This window comes from Gymnogyps californianus, chromosome 1 (assembly GCF_018139145.2).
Source record: "Gymnogyps californianus isolate 813 chromosome 1, ASM1813914v2, whole genome shotgun sequence".
NCBI classification, from domain to species: Eukaryota; Metazoa; Chordata; class Aves; order Accipitriformes; family Cathartidae; genus Gymnogyps; species Gymnogyps californianus.
Window position 1 is genome coordinate 211,324,132 of NC_059471.1, and position 14,272 is coordinate 211,338,403.

The following is a 14,272-nucleotide window of genomic DNA, read 5'->3' on the forward strand; positions in this document are numbered from 1 at the left end:
CAACTTGTTGCTGAAATGCATTGCTGCCTCCCACATTGGCCAGAAGACATGTATGGGGTGCAGATTCACTGGCATCCTGCTCCCAACTTCCCCGACTCACGTGGCGATCCCAGCACACCATGGTTGTATGTGCCATTCACTTCCACTCAGCTTCCCTTCTCTCCAAGAAATTAGATTAGGGGGTGGTGATGACAGCAGCCTGCTGCAGCAGGAAGAGCGGAATAGAACCACACTAAATTAACCAGAGCAGTTTATTTGTCTCGCATGTAATGGGCTGTGTTTCTCCATCCACAGTTTTCCCCACCAGAGAGGGGTATGTGGTGCTCCACCACTTTGCTCCAGGCAGGGAATGAGGAATTGCCAGCTCCTGTCTCTCCCCTCCGAGGAGCAAGAAGGAGCAGCCCTCTCCCTGTCCCATGGTGTGAGACAGGGGTTTACAGGAACTGGGAAGAGAGGCCCAAGGACATTATCAAATACATCAATTTTGCAGCCAAGGGAGAGGGACAGAAGTGGCAGAGTTTGATCTCACCCATGAATATGCTTCATCTCACCCGCTAGCACCCAGGAGAAGATGCTGGGGGAAAATCATACATACACAAACATACATACTCTGCTTCTCTGCTCTTCCCTGGTCAGCTGCAGACTCCTCTGCAAGGGGAGCTGCAAGGAGGGTAGTGCTGGACCCCACTTTGCCATGGAGCTTGATCATCCCAGGAGAGTTCAGGGGACTGCCCTGAGATGTTTCAGCACCTTGGGGTGCTCTGTCCTCAGCCTCGTGGCTAGCCGTCTCTTCTCTGAGCTTCTTCCAGCTCTGCTGTCTCCCTCACCCGCTCTCACTACCGGTACTGAGCCAGTAATTCCCCGCACCAAGCTCGCAGGCGACTTATGCTATGTATAAGGGGAGACAAAGAGCCATCTCCCGCTCACATTATATCTCTACAGCTCCATGTACTGCTGGGGTGGTGTAGAAACAATAGCAAAAAATCAGAATATTAAATCTGCAAAATCAACCCAGTACAACCAAGCTGCTTTCAGGGGTTCCTGTGAGCTGCTCTGTCTATAACGTCCAGCAAAACTGCACCATAAGCCAGATCTCTTTGTACAGCATGTGTTTTCCTGGTCGGTGTGCATCAGCTGTGTGTACACTAAGTGGGAAGATCCCAAAAGCCAGCAGCCCTGCCAACCCCCTCCTCCCACCCAGCCGCGGTGCATAAATACAGTCGCTCAGACCTTGTTTGTGCTGGAAGACAAGGCTCCCTGCAGACAATTTATTGCAGCCTTCTCAGGGTGGCCCCCTGCTCTGTTCACCCGGGGGAAGGTGTAATAAATTGCCTGCGAGGAGGCTTTGCTCCTCAGAGTCTCTTTAGAGATATGAGAAACTTCTGTCCAGTCAGAAGATTTACTTGTGTGAAAACTGACCTTTGCTTGAGGAAGGGAACTAATGGGGCTCTGCTACTTAGCACACAGCTCTGAGCTAAGCCATCCATTACACACACATCTTAATAGCAGTCTGGCTCTTGAGTCCCATAACATCATTTCTGTTTTCTGCTTAACTGGGAATATATTTGTGTAAGTGAGCTGTGTTTAGAGAAGGGGATAAGTTGTTTTTCCTTTCCATTTAGCCACCGGAGGGGCAAGAAAAAGCAGCATTCTAAAAATTTGTTGTTTTGGGCCACATTTTGAATGTGTTGATGCTGGCAGCATTGTCTTGTCTAAATTTGGGAAGCATTTAGACAGTATGATAGGTACTATGCAGAAATGATGGATGCTGTCAGTGTAGGATTTGTACCTAATTTGGATCAAGCAGCAATAGCTATGTCAATGCCTACACACAGATTCTCTGACTGGGTCAAAGTCATGCAGACATTGTTTCCATTTTCATTGCAATTTGTGCATTTCTACCTTACACCAGTGGGCGTGATTTGCTGTCATCAGTGAAGCAAGCAGAAAGGTCTGCTATGAGGGGTCCCGTCGTCGTGGCATTGAACAAAGGGGTAGAGCCAGTGAGTAAGTAAAGCCCATGCCAGCTTTCACAGCCAAATCATACTTTCGTGTGCTGCTGACAACACGGTGGAATGGCTGGAGGGATTTCTGCTCCTAAAATGGTTCAAGATCCTCAGATGAAAGAAGTTCTACAAATACTGAGGGATGGTGTTACGCAAGACAGTGCACCCAGCGAGTCACCTCTAATAGCCAAGATGTCACTCTTGGTAAGGATCAAAGAGAAGGAAAGAGCTGGGCTGGTGCTCAGGAGACTGTGGGGAAATTCCCCTGGTGACTGAGGGAGAGGAGGGGAGGAAGGCAGTGTGCTGCTGCGATCCGGTCACTGCTCTCACCTCACACTTGGGACAGATAACCACATCGCTCCAAGCAAAGAGGAGCTGCAACAGCCTTTTTGTACAAAGATGCACTTCTCTTGCAAGCTAAGCTTCGCGGGACATTTCAGGGGTGTGGCGATTTGCAGAATATATTGAGCTGGCTTGCTGCTTTTATGGCTTGGTCAGGCCTGGCTCCCCAGCTGGTGAGAGGGCAGAGGAGTCACTGTGCTGAGGTCAGTGCCTTTCTAGGTGATGCTTGATGCTGTAACCAAACATCAGGGAGGAATGTGCCTGCATTACCACCTTGATTCCTTCCCTCCTCTATGTTGATACTGGAGCACTTTGCAGTTTGCAAAGACTCCCAGGATGTATAGCCTGGAAGAGAGGAAGAGAGCTGGTCTCTATATATTCCAAAGCAGATCGCTTAGTATTTTGTACATGGAGAAGATGAGGCATAGGAATGAGCAAATATCCCCAAAACACATGGTTTTCCAGGAGTTCAATGGACCAACCTCTTACAAACACTGAGAAAAATGGATGGGCGGTGGGTAGAGGTGCAAACAGCTTCATAGTACAGTACAGCCGGTGGGAAAGAGAGAGGGAACAGGCTCAGGTTAAACAATATCCACAGCTTTTTTTTTTTTGTTAGCTGCAATTCCCTGTATTGCTGGAATCACATTCACCTCCAGTTTTGTGGCTTCCTTGCAATGAGGTAAAAGCTGACATAGGTCTTTCTTGCAGCGTCCTGTCCCCTGCATACCGATCCCAGGTGCTGGGCGAGGGGAGCCTGAGCATGGCACAAGCACAGGGGACAGGACATGGGATCAGAATCAAAATGAATGCAGAAGGGGAGGTAAATGGAGCTTTTTAGCGCCGGTGATTTTCATTCCTGGCTGATTACTTAACAGGCCAACTATTTAGCATGACCATTGTCTGCTTTAAGTGTCAGCACATAAAAGTGCGCACCCATGACTATTAGCAAACAGGGCTGGAACATAAAAGGAGCTCTGCAGCCTGAGCTGCTCAGAATACTCATTTAGCATGAGACACTGGACATAATGACATCTGCATTTAAGTCCATTATACCGATGCATGTGATTTTTCTTTTCCTGGTTAGCAAACGGCCTCATATTTGTCAAATTATCCTCTGAGGTTTTGAATGACATGGTGAGGGATAACGAGCCAGACCCCAGGATGGATGAGGCAGAAAAGAGGTCTTCTTTATCCGTTGCTTTGTAATAATGAAATAAGAGGCAGTCCATTGACAGAGCCACCGAGCTCTGCTGACAGCTCTGTCCTGCATCCTAACCAGAATGGAGTCAGCCAGCTGGGAAGGAGATGGGAGACACCTCTGCCCATTTTAATCCTTTCTCTTACGTCTGAGTGCATTTACCACCTAGGGCAGGAGGAAACACTGGGGAAGGCAACTGCACATCAAAACCAAAATCCTTTTGCTTCATTCTGACTTCTTCCATAAAATTTGGTTTTACCTTTTATTCTCCTTTTTCATGGGAAAAATAGTGTTTTCACCAGGGGAGAGAAGAGCCACTTGGGATTGTTATTCTGGAATTTTTCCCCTTTCCTGTTCTTAATAGGCCCAAGAGGGGTGTTTTGCCTCCCTGCATGGAAGCAGTATCACAGAGCTGGAGGGAAGGTACCCCTCTTGCCAATAGTGAGTCCCCAGCTCCAGTCCTTTGGAAAAGGCAGTAACTCACCCAAAAATCACTGCCACGCTGTTATCAGTCACGGTCACCCTGATCAGCAGCAAACATCCTCAGTGCCATCCTTGGCCTCCCCGTCACTGCCTGGCACTGCTCGCCTCTGTTTTGACTGGCCCTCTCACACGGCACTGCACCAGCACACCGGAGCCACACGCGTTGGCATGCCCCTCGCCCAGCTGCCTTCTGTGCCCCTGTGGCCACCTCACCGCCTTCCTCTGAGAGCAGCAAGACTTCTGAGGAGCGAGGCTTGATAGGACAGTTACAAGAGAGTGCTTTGCTATGCCCTTGCCTGGTCTGGGCTCTCCAGATGGCAGAGGGACCCTTTCTCCTAGTCAGGGCTCCAGTTTCAATTACAGTTTTTTCTGGTAGGGGCACTCCCCAAGAAGATGCTGTTCCTCAGTGAAACCAAGTGTTAAAACCTTTTTGAGGTCTTCCAAAGGCCTTTCAATGTTTTCTTTTAATTTTCTTGGAAGAAAACGCCATGGCACCAGAATGGGAGTTTTGGAGTGTTTCTTTTTGGTGAAAAAATGGTTTTGTTGTTGGATAAAAGCCTTTTGGACCAGCTAGTTCCCACCAGAGTCAAACTTCACAAGAAGTAGGATGATATCACTGCCCCAGGACAGATCTACACCTGAAGTAGACAAGACATCCATTTACTGTGGTCATGCTTCAAAATACCACTGTGTTGAAGACCACAGTGAAACATTTTTACCATTTGGCAGGTTCTGCTTGGAAATAAACACATGGGTTTGTGATCTCAAATGCTATGACAGTATATTTGCAGAGTCAGGAACTTGACTGCTCAGAGCCTGGTCCCTGCTGGGTGATAGATGGCCAAGTTCAGGCTGACAGGATATGTCCAGGGCTGTGTGTTAGAGGCAATGCTATTTTTTTTTTATTTGACAGTTTCTTTTGGTGTGTGGAAATTGGGAGTGCTGCTTGTTTCAGCTCTCACTGTCCACACAAGCACACCACCAGCTCAGGTGCTTTTGGAGGCCATTTCCCTGATAGTCCTGAGGCCTCCCGTCCCCACTGCAAGGACGAAGCACTAGTGATCAAGCACATTCCCAACACTGCTAAATTTGCCCATCTGCACACACACAACTGGCTTCGCATATGAGGCTGGCAGCAGCAGCCACGGATTCTCCATCTTCTGAAGAACCAGTAATCAAACTGGTGAGTCCAGGGCCCGGTCAGGCATTTCTCCCTGCTGCAAGTCAGAGGTGGGCACGTGTGTAATGCAAGGGAGAAATTACAGTAGTGCCAGTTTCCTGTCACCCAAGGATCAGGAGTTCCCACAGCTGCTTCTCACAGGCACTACTGTATAAATGTCTGTGCTTGGCTGGTTACGATGGGAATTGCCATTCATCACGGTGTGACGGGGCTTAAGCTGTCTCAGAGCAAGTTGTCAGTTAACCAACGCTTAATATAGAGCAATCTGATCAGTACGAGACATGTCCTCGCAGCTAAAAAGCCTTAAACGTTTCAGATGCAGCAGCTTCTGAAGTCTTCCAAGATACCTTCTGCAGCACTCATTATTATTTTCCTGCTGCTGAGAGGGAGCAGTCAAGATAGGCACTTTGTGTTCATTACCCAGTGTAATATTCACTGGTCTATTTAATTAATGCTTAGAAAATGTACTTGATGAACTGTAAGTTACTGCGGGCAGGGAGGGATGGGGAATGCAGAAATAGATTAACATTGGCTGATCTTTTAAACTTTTTCAAAAATTATTTCTTTGGTTTTTACACTCACAAAGTCTTGTGGGGTGTTCCCCTTTCTTGCAGGCATCTAATTTCTCATAGCAACAGTTGCTGGCTATCAAGGAACCTCTTGTAGGAGCTGCTTGAGGCAAAGCTGTTTGTTGGCTGTATTGCAAGAGATGTAGGTAGCAGAGCAGAGGTGTCGGATGCATTGTACTGCCTGTTTCTCTGTCCAGCCCATCCATTATTTTCTAGATATATCAGCTTCACACCACATGGAGGAATGCTGCTCTCAGGGGAGTCCTCAACAGAAATCTGAGAGTTGCCCCTTAAAACTGATGATCTTGAAACATGCCGTAAGAAAGGGCTTATAAGCTTAACAGGCAAAACAGACAGAGGTGGGCAGAGCAGGGAAGAGTATTTTCTAAACACAGCACAACAGCCCCAAGCAGCTAAATGATTTTCTGAAGGTCATGAAGGAAACTTGTGTCCGAGTCAGAAATTTAACCCGGATTTTTTGCTTGGTTCATTGCCTTAGCAGCTGGATGCTTCTTCCTGCCTCCTTAGTCACTGACATTGGTCATTGAAGTGCCATTTCCTTTGGAAAAGGTGGTAACAGGAGGAGGTCTGACAGAGATTCACGATCAGTGCAAAAACATGTCTTCCCCTCCCCTTTCTGTTGTTGCAGCACCGGCTGTGAATTCAGGGGAGTCTGCTCCATTTCGGGTTTTCTGAGCTTGCCACACAGAAAATCCCATAAGAGTTCTCTCTGCAAATCTGTTTTCTTTTAAGTAGCACCAATTTCCTGGTGCACATGTTTTGCATTTGTCTGGGTGCATGTGTGAGAGCCAGTAGCTCCCCAGCACACTCTCCACTCTGGAGATCACTTGAGAATTGGGTTTTCTTTGTGAAGATGAAGTATCACGTGCAGGCTCTGTGCTCTGAGAGACTCAATTTTGTACAGAAAATGATCTGTGTATGTGTCTATGTGGAAAGCCTTGGGAAAGATCCTTGCAGCCTTAAGAAATGCAATATTGCCCTCTAGTGATGATGAGGATGGCCTGGTTTGACCTGATGAAACAAAAAGCATTTTGGCTAACCTTCACTGGGATTCAAAAATGGAATAAATGTTCCTCTTTTCTTCTGACCCTGGAATTAAAGATCCTACCATCACAACTTGGAGAGCACTGGTAGTGGTGATAAGCAGAGGAGGTTCTTCAAGAATCATAGAATGTGTAAAATTATCATTTTTCTCCATGAATTCAGCAGATGGAAAGCCAGCTGTACTCAAAGAGCAGATCTAGTAAGAAGGTTCCTTTTTTAATGCAGCATCTTTTTTTCATTTCTAAAGCCAAGTATATTTTTATTTGCCAAAAAAAAAAAAGAGAAGCAGTTTCAAGGACAGGAGGTGAAACCCAGTCGAACGCAGAAAAAAAATTAAGAAAAAGTTTAATTTTTGTGCTTCATGATCCCTACATTCAAATGTTTTTTTTTATTTGGGTTTTATTTTTATTTCTCATTTGAAGTCTTCTGGAGGGGAAGAAGGAGGGATAATAGCAGGAACACTTCAGCAGATGAACAAGAGGAGCTCACAATGTTCTTCTCACTCTAGCAAGCCAGTAGTTGGTTGTATCTGCCAGGAAATAAACTGTTTTGAAGAGTCTTCAGAAGACACTGAGGAGCACTACAAAGCTTTGACCTTTACCCCTAAGAAGGTTACATTTCAGGCCCTCGATTCTGCAAATAGCTCAACACAGACAACCCCTCCAGTGCTTGTGTGAAGCCCCAGGAGTGTCAGCAGGTCTCAGCTCCACTCCCAGGCAGCAGGGTCAGGGAGTAAGGTTTCTCTGTAACTGGACCCTGCATCTCAACCCAGATTTCTAAGGTATATCTCATTTTTTCAAGTTCCTGATGCAGACAGCATTTCCCTGGCACCTTCCCTATTCTAATTGCCTCTGACAAGGCACGATAGTACTGGAATTTATGTAAGGAACATTGCTGCCACAGTATTGCAACTTAAATATCACTATAAAACAGGGTGGGCAGACAGATGTATTTTTTTTCCTTACTTAAAACACAAAGTAAATGCAAAATTCAGCTTAATCATTCACTGAACCTATCCAGGCTTTCTCTGTTACTACAGGAACACACAACATACTTATATGTAACAATTAGTCATTAACTTTGACGGTATCCTGAGCTTTTTTCCCCAAAAGGGCACAAGGCAGAATTAAGGGCTGGAGTCGATTCAAGCCAGTGGCAACACTCTCATGGAGTTCACTCCCAAAGGATCAAATCTCCAAAGCAGGCAGGACATGGAGTACTGAATTAATTTGTACATATCATGGGCTTTCAACAGAATTGCAAATATTTGGGGTAATCAGCCAAGGCAAGAGAATGCGTTTTTCTGACACTGAGGGTTTGGGCTGGTCAGCTTTCTACTGAGTTCTGAGAATTCATCTCAGCTCAAAAAACCCCTAGATTATTGGCATTCCCAGTCATCCCCAGCATCACTACTCACGGTACTGGTAAATTGTACAAGGTCCTTAACTATTGCTGGTTGCTTACTCTGCAACCATAGCTGCTACGTGCTAGTTGCTAAAATATGTAAAGAAGCCTTTATAAAATTTGCCTTATGCAGAGCTGAAGTGGACAGGGAAGGAACCCAGAAGTGGATTTCTGTCAGTGAACATTTTACAAGACACAGGTCAACAGCACAGAAATGGGCAGGTTAGGTAAAGGAGTGAAGAAGAAATGCCAAAATGTGATGGAGAATGAAGGGGAGTTTACAAGCAAACAGAAAAAATGATTATTTGAAGTTTAAAAATAAAACAAAGGATTATTTAGTAACAAAATCATCCACTTGATGATCCAGTTCCTTTGGTATGGCTGGGGTGGTGGTGACTGATCACGTCCTGGAGCATGCACAAGCCTCTTTCATCACCCCACTCTGTCATAAGCAAAGAAACTTCATTTTTAGTATACTCATCATGACTCCGTTGACCACATTTTTCATGTAATGAGTGCATTTTCATGTTTTGCCCTAGTTACCCCTTGTGTCTTACCTCTCTTGCTTTCCCTTTCAGGTTCTACATTGAAAGCATCTCCTATCTAAAGGACAATGCCACCATTGAGCTGTTTTTCTTGAACGCCAAGTCCTGCATCTACAAGGTAAGGACTTGGGGAGCTCTGGGTGGCACTGGGGTGGGCTGAGACGCCTGGGTCTGCATCCCCTGACCCAAAATTTACATTAGTCACACTCAGACTTTGAGATATGACCTCCTCCTCCTCCGACCCTCCCTTACTCCTGTGTCTCTAACCACCCTGGCCAGCTTCCCAGTCGGAGAGAGGTTCTGAGGTAAAACACCCCTGGAAGTAACTCTTGTGGTTGGCAGGAGGGAAGCTGCAGCTGCTAAAATTATAAACTGGCTTGTATTTAGAAGGAAATATCTGGTTTTACGTTAAAAAAACGCCGCTGTTGAGGCTGGCTCTGGGCTGAGTGGACGTCGTTAGGGGCTCCCGCCCGAAGAGGGCGGCAGTGGCCGCGCGGGCTGCGGCGCGGGCGCCATCTTCTGGGCTAAGCGGCGGAAGGGCGGGAGCGTGGGTTGGGGGGGTGAGTCTGTGAGAGACCAAGTGCGTGTGTCTGTGAGATTGTCCGTGTGTGAGAGAGTGTGCAAAGTGTGAGAGTGCGTGAGGTCGTGTGCGAGAGTGGGGGTAGGCATGGGGGGCTGTGTGACGGGTGTGGGACTGCATGCATGTGGGACTGTAACTGTCAGAGTCTGTGCATCTGTGAGAGTGTGTGTGTGTGTGTGTGTTAGGGATGCATATGACTACGTGTTTGTGACAGTGTGACTCAGAGTTTGTGGGACAGGGGGAGTATGTGGGTGTATGTGCATGAGTGGGGATAAGCGTGTCTGTGGGTATGTACAGGAACAAGGCATGCACGGAGAAGTGCTTTTTGTACCAGAAGTAGCCCTGCCTGGTACGCTACTGAAAACACCAGCCTGCTGTCACCGGCCCTGTAACTCAGAGCTGCCCCTTGCAAGGCACTCTGTGTGCCAGAGATAAGGGCGTCCTGGCACGGCCTCCACTCCCCCGCCGGAGTGCCCGCGGCAGAGCTGCGAAGCTGACCCCTCCGATGCCACAAGCCAACCTTACAAGTGAAAGAGCAGCGTCCAGAAAATGAAGCAGGCCCAGAACCTGCTGAGCTGGAGGCTGGCTGCGTGCGGACTCGGCCAGGTGGGCTGGACGGGCAGCCCGATGTGTGGGACTGGGCGAGGTTTTTCAGCAGCTGGGATTCCCTGGGAGGATCCCTCCTACCTCCCTCTGTGCTGGCAGAGGCCATTCCCGGTGACTCACCTCCATCTGCCAGGGAGGAAGTGGTAGGAAAAGACAGCTGTAGTCAGGGAGTGATTGTACCACCATCCCACAACCCTCAGCAGGTTTGTGACCTGCTAAGCCAACTAGCTTGCACCGAATCTGGAGCCTCACTTCCTGACATCTGCATGTCCTAAAATGCAGGGACTAACTTTGCATCTCCTAAAATGCAGGGCAGAAGCCAGAAAATGCCTTTTTTCCAGTGCCCAGGAAAGAGGTAGGGCTGCTGAGCTGAGCCGTGCAGAGCGTTGCTCTCTGGCAAGGCTGCCATTAGATGTGCTTAGTCAGCCCTCCCCAGCAACAAGCTCAGTGAGCATCACATTTTGGTTCCTGGGGAAAGTTCGTTTTTGAAGTATTGCCAGGAAAAGCTTACACTGTTGTTCTTTTTTTGGAGAAAGCTTAATAAGAAGAAGAGAAAAAAAAAGAGAAAAAAAGTGCCCTACAGATCTAGGTTGGTCTATTTTAGTCTGACCTCTCCTGAAACCATTAGTTTGCACATTCAAGCTGACTGTCATCCCTATCCAAAAATAGCCCTGCTGGATTCCCAGTCTCCCATGCGGGTCCTTCCCCATTTGACTTCCAGCCACAGTAAGCCACGCTGTGCTATTAAAAAAGGCGCTGAATTTGAAAGCTGGGTGCAAAGTCTCTGCTAAGACGCAGGGCGAGCACCCAGCCAGCATGCCTGGAGGATTACTCTAGGCGTAGAAAGGGGGATTCAGTGTCTAAGCACAGCCAGTGCTTGTCATCCCTGCAGCTAGCGGGTGGTGTTGCATGCTCCCAAACCTTGAAAGCTTCCTTGTTGCACCAAAAGTTCCCTCGTTGGACTTCCCATGGATACCTTCGTCCCAGGCTCCCCTGCAGCCCAGAAAGACCATACTGTGTATGATATAGTGTAGTTCATAATGCTATGCTAGCACCTCAGACCTTCCCCTGTTGATTCTCCAGACACACGTCCTCAAATGTCCCCATGCACAGGGCTGCTGAAGTTGGTAAAGAATAAAACTGAGGCCTGGTTAGTTTGGGGCTGCTGGCCCACTGGGTTGCCAGCTGGCTCTGCGCTGGGTGCTGTACTCCTCTGGCTGTGCTCACCGCTCCTCCTCGCCCACCCACGCACCCAAACACTCACACAGGACCAGCAAGCCACTGTTGCCTAGAAAGGCCAAGCCACATTTGTACTACCAAATGAGACAGGTCTTGGCATCAGGCACTGTCCCTCGATCAGTCAGGCTGTTTAATTACTAGCACGTTTTGGCATGGGTTTTGGCCTGTGCCAACTAGCCCCGTCCCAGGCATGGCTTGGGCACTGTTCAGGGATGAGCACCTGTTCCCAAGAGGCAATACAGCTGAGGTAACCCCATCTGGGACCGGGGGAGGGAGGAAAAGTGTTCAGTCATGAGCTATACAGTGCCACATACCCTTAGGGCCAGAGAACGGCTCTGGCCCACTTTACCTACTAGTATAGACTTGCCATCACGTCGACATGTGGTTGCAGAGGCGGGTTTGTCCATGCGATGCCGGGTGCTTCAAGATGGGAGGAAGACCAGGCACTCTGGTTCTACTCCACATCGCCCCTTGCTACGGGATACGCCTGACTACCCCAGCCCGGCCCTGCTTGCAGCTGAATCGACATCCCGCGCCAGCCGCTTCCCTTGGCACACGCACATCGTTAGTGCAGGTGCCTGCGTGAATCAGGCAGTTTAGCCGAACGGGGGAAGGTGTGTTTATTGCCCATAGCAGAGCTGCTCTTCACTCCCCAAGGAGTCGTGACGAAGGAGGTGAAGGACGTGCTTATTTTAAAAAGCTGGCACTGGTGAAAGCCAAGGACACCTGGATCTTATCCTCTGTTTTGTTCCCTTTGTTTTTGATTTTTCCAGAGACAAGCCAACACAGCAATTGTGGCTTGTAAATGAGGTGTGGCTATGACTTGGCTGGAGCGTGGATCACAGCAGTGATCTATATTTAGATCACTCGTTTCTTGCCAGATGAAGTAAAATATTAAAAACAGCAGCTTAAATAAATACAACAGAAAAGCCACCACAGGAGTGAGCTGAACAGTGACCCAGTTTACATGGCCACGTACGTAGGAGACAACGTAGGAGTTCTAGTTGCAGAATAGAGGCCTAAACAGTATGTCAGTAAAAGCCCACTATCGTCCCAAAAGCAGGGACCAGAAACTCGGGGAGAGCACACTTGGTCGCAAGATTAATGCTCATGCTTCCCATCCCAAGCATCTTTCATGCTGGGTCTGCGTCCCACACATTCAGACAGCAGTGCCTGGACCCCTTGGTTCTGTGACCACTATCTCAGGCACAGCAGAAGGACCCTGAGAGGATCTCATGGGACCATCCGTGTCCTTCATGTGACCATGGTGTCCGAGCAAAACGCTCACAATTTCACCTGACCCTCCAAGATTGCTTTCATCGGGGGCTGGATCCTATAGAATGGAGCAGTGAAGATCTACCAAAAGATTTGCTGTCACAGCTCATTCTCAAAGCACCTCCAGCCCCAGTGCTCATGGGGATGAAGGGGCTGAAACCAGAGCTCCCATCCTGCAAGAGGGAATATGACTCTTCTTCCTGTGAGTTTACCCTGGGCAAGGGCCAGAGGAGTTCTGCGGGGGCTTTGACACAACCTCAGTGAAGACAAATTTTCTCATTTCCTTGCTTCTGTGAGCCAAGGACAAGGCTGTGTTCCCCTGAAGCACGGGTGACATTTGGGGGAGAAAAAATGTTTTTTCCCAGACTATCTTTCACTAAATCACACAAGAAAACAAAAATTACCCTGATCCTCCCCCTTCCACCTGCCTTCTCCTCCCCAGGAATCTCTTGATGCCACATGCAGTTATGCTTCATTTACCAAGCCATTACGCTGAATATTTGGCTTTCTCCACATCTGAGTGGGCAGGTTCTCCCTCACTTTGGTCTCCAGGAGCACAGGGAATGCTTTGAAGCCTAGCCAGGGGAGAAAACTGGCACTGCACACTTCACCATGCAGTAGCCAGGAGGAGATGCACCTCCTTCTTACAGGAGCTGAGACTCAACTCTCTTTTTCTTTCTTGTTTTCCTCACCTTTCAAGGAACTCATTGAGGTTGACAGTGAAGTGGTGTTCGAACTGGCTGCATACATCTTGCAGGTAAGCACCCACCTTCTCTCACTTCGCGCTTCCTCGTGTTGCGTTAAATCTTTTGATTTGCCAAATCCAAAACGGCTGCATGGAAGTGTAGGGGTTCCCCCAATTGCAGGAGAAAGATGTCTTTACACAGTTTTCATCATTTATACCAATGCAAAATAGGTACAGAAGGCTCTCAAACCAGACCTCTCCATGCATGGAGCAGATTCCACTGCCCAACATTTTGCGTACATAAATGTATATTATGTTTGCACCAACACAGGTATCCAAGACCCTGGGGTATGATGTAAAGCCAGAGAAAATCTAAGTGATGAATGCGATTTCCTAGGTGAAATCCATATGCAATGGGTTCTTCTCTAGTGACTTGACTTGCATTTGTTTTCCCAATGGAGCTTGGCCCTCTGATGATCTCCATAAGCTTCTACGTATGCAACTGTCTGTATTCTCCAACGTGGGCAGAATGGCTTAAAGACTCTCCAGAAAAAAAAATTGTCTTTGAAAGTCCCGCTCTTCAGGAAGAGGGAAAGGGTCAGACAGCATATTACCAGCAGCGTTTGGTAAATCTCTGGTTCCCAAAGGGAATTTTTTCAGGGTAGCGGAGGTGTTTTTTGTGAACGATCTCTTTTCAGGAGCATGACTGTGGGAGCAGATCAGAGAGAATCGTCAGATGATCCTTGTTCCCCTTTCGTACAGTGTAGTTTTCGGTTTTTTTCCCATCAGCCATGAAGCTATGAGGAGCCATGTGAGCAGACAAGCCATCTCATCAGGCTGCACTAATAAATAACAATACATTGCGCTTCTATAGCACTTTCCATGTTAAAGAAGCAATTAATGCGTAGGGATTTGAATCTTCATTAAAATCGTTTTGTGTAACAAAAATGGAGCAAGAGAGTCAGGATGGGGGACTCAATTAAAAGCACATTATAAAAATTGCATATTGGCTGTTGGGGGAATACACATCAAACAACAGGCTCATTGTGAGAAGCAGCAATAGGGTTATGAATCTATTGTCTGCTCATCCTA

The 14,272-nt window shown here is 47.7% G+C and overlaps 1 protein-coding gene across 1 annotated transcript in view; it reads left to right on the forward strand.

Moving 5' to 3' along the window:
- The window catches only part of FRMD4A (FERM domain containing 4A), a 208,442-nt gene that overhangs the window by 121,188 nt on the left and 72,982 nt on the right, over positions 1–14,272 (forward strand). Inside the window, 2 exon segments of the mRNA XM_050897605.1 lie at positions 8,829–8,913; positions 13,196–13,252. Of these exon segments, the coding sequence (XP_050753562.1) occupies positions 8,829–8,913; positions 13,196–13,252 (142 nt within the window).